Below are 1,477 nucleotides of genomic sequence, written 5' to 3' on the forward strand. Positions count from 1 at the left end.
GCTGGAACACAACCTCCCGTCCCCCTTTCTATAAAAGCCAGACCAAACCTGTCTGCCAGTCTGTGTCTCCTGGATTGTACTTTATTACATTAAGCAACCATGGCCAACCTCTCCAGTCCTGTCAATCTTTATACTCTTGACAAAGAAAAAAAAACAACCCTCTGCATTTAACCGGACTTGGGACCGGCACATGAAGGCACTGGATTGTGCTCCTCTGTGGTTGCATTATTGTTTTTTTTTTTTTAATGGTCATGTTACATAAAATACGATACAATAAAATCATGAAAATCATCTGACATTTTGATAATGCAACTACATAACAATTGTGAAGGAAGTAGAACAAAATATGAAATAAAAGAATTGGATGCGGATGTTGGAGGACAGGAGGGAGAAAAGCAAACAGAATCATCTGAACGTCTTTTAGGTGGAGGGAGGTTAGTTTAGTTAATGTCTCCCTTTAGGTTTTAAGCCAAACAGCCGACGAAAAAACTTTGAGAAGGAGAACCTCTTCACAGGTTTATCCTTCAGCTCTTTGACTTCTTCCACTTTCTTCTGACTTTTCTCCCTTTTCTTCTTGGAGTTTGTCTGCTGGAGTGTTTGCAGACATTCGTCCAATTCTTCAGTCTTGTTGAGAGCTGGAGCTTCTTGATCTTCTCCTTCTTCAAAGACCAGCTCAGTGTCTTTGTCTTCTGCTTCACTCTCTTTATTGTCCTCCAACTCTAAAGTTATAAAAATGTAGTTTTGGAGTGTTCAATACATGTTTATCCTGTTCTAAGGTGTGTTTTGGATTTTGGCCCCTTGTGTGATTCAGTTTGACACCCCTACCTTGGAATGACCTATCTGGAAAGTTTGGATTCATAAATTTGGTCTTCTGACAATTTTTTTTTGAATGTTTGAGTCAATAAAAATCTTGAAAGCTTCCAGCGACGTCACCAAGTTGGAATTGGAGAGTGTCTTCCTGCAGGAGTGACCCTCTTGTGAAACTCACACGCTAAATGACGCTGATATTCCCCTCCTCTGTTGTCCTATTTGGAGTCATTTTCCAGCAGCCGAACATCATTTTCCGTAAACAGCTGGAGGCCCTTTGAGATTGTTCCACATTTCTAATACATTTCATTTCGCTGTTATCTATTCAGGGACAGAAAAAGACGCCGTTCCTGGTGATAGCTTGGTGTGCACCTCGAAGGTTAAGAGTTCATGAAGACACCACCACGCTCCGGTTAATCCCCTGTTCTCCAGCATATGTGCTGGAGGAGATCAAGAAGCTGTCAGCTGTTTATATCCCTGTGGTCGTCCCCTCGGAATAATACCAGAGTCTATTTAAACATTATCTCCATGACCTCTGGGTACACAGACGCTCCGCAGGGATCTGCAGGATTAACCGCAGCCTCTAAGGTAACCAGAATCATTATGAACAGCAGCCGCGCTTTGAAAACAGCCATAACAACACATTAGCATTGAAATGAGGTAGCACTTT

The 1,477-nt window shown here is 41.9% G+C and overlaps 1 protein-coding gene across 1 annotated transcript; it reads right to left on the minus strand.

The window, feature by feature from the left end:
• Positions 1-266: 266 nt before the first annotated feature.
• Positions 267-716, minus strand: LOC112141604 (glutamic acid-rich protein; the record flags this gene model as incomplete). The annotated part of the gene is given in 1 exon segment (XM_024264749.2): positions 267-716. A coding segment is annotated over 1 exon segment (272 nt), but the record flags the coding sequence as incomplete, so codon positions are not given.
• Positions 717-1,477: the final 761 nt, after the last annotated feature.

This window comes from Oryzias melastigma, unplaced genomic scaffold (genome assembly GCF_002922805.2).
Source record: "Oryzias melastigma strain HK-1 unplaced genomic scaffold, ASM292280v2 sc00968, whole genome shotgun sequence".
NCBI lineage: Eukaryota > Metazoa > Chordata > Actinopteri > Beloniformes > Adrianichthyidae > Oryzias > Oryzias melastigma.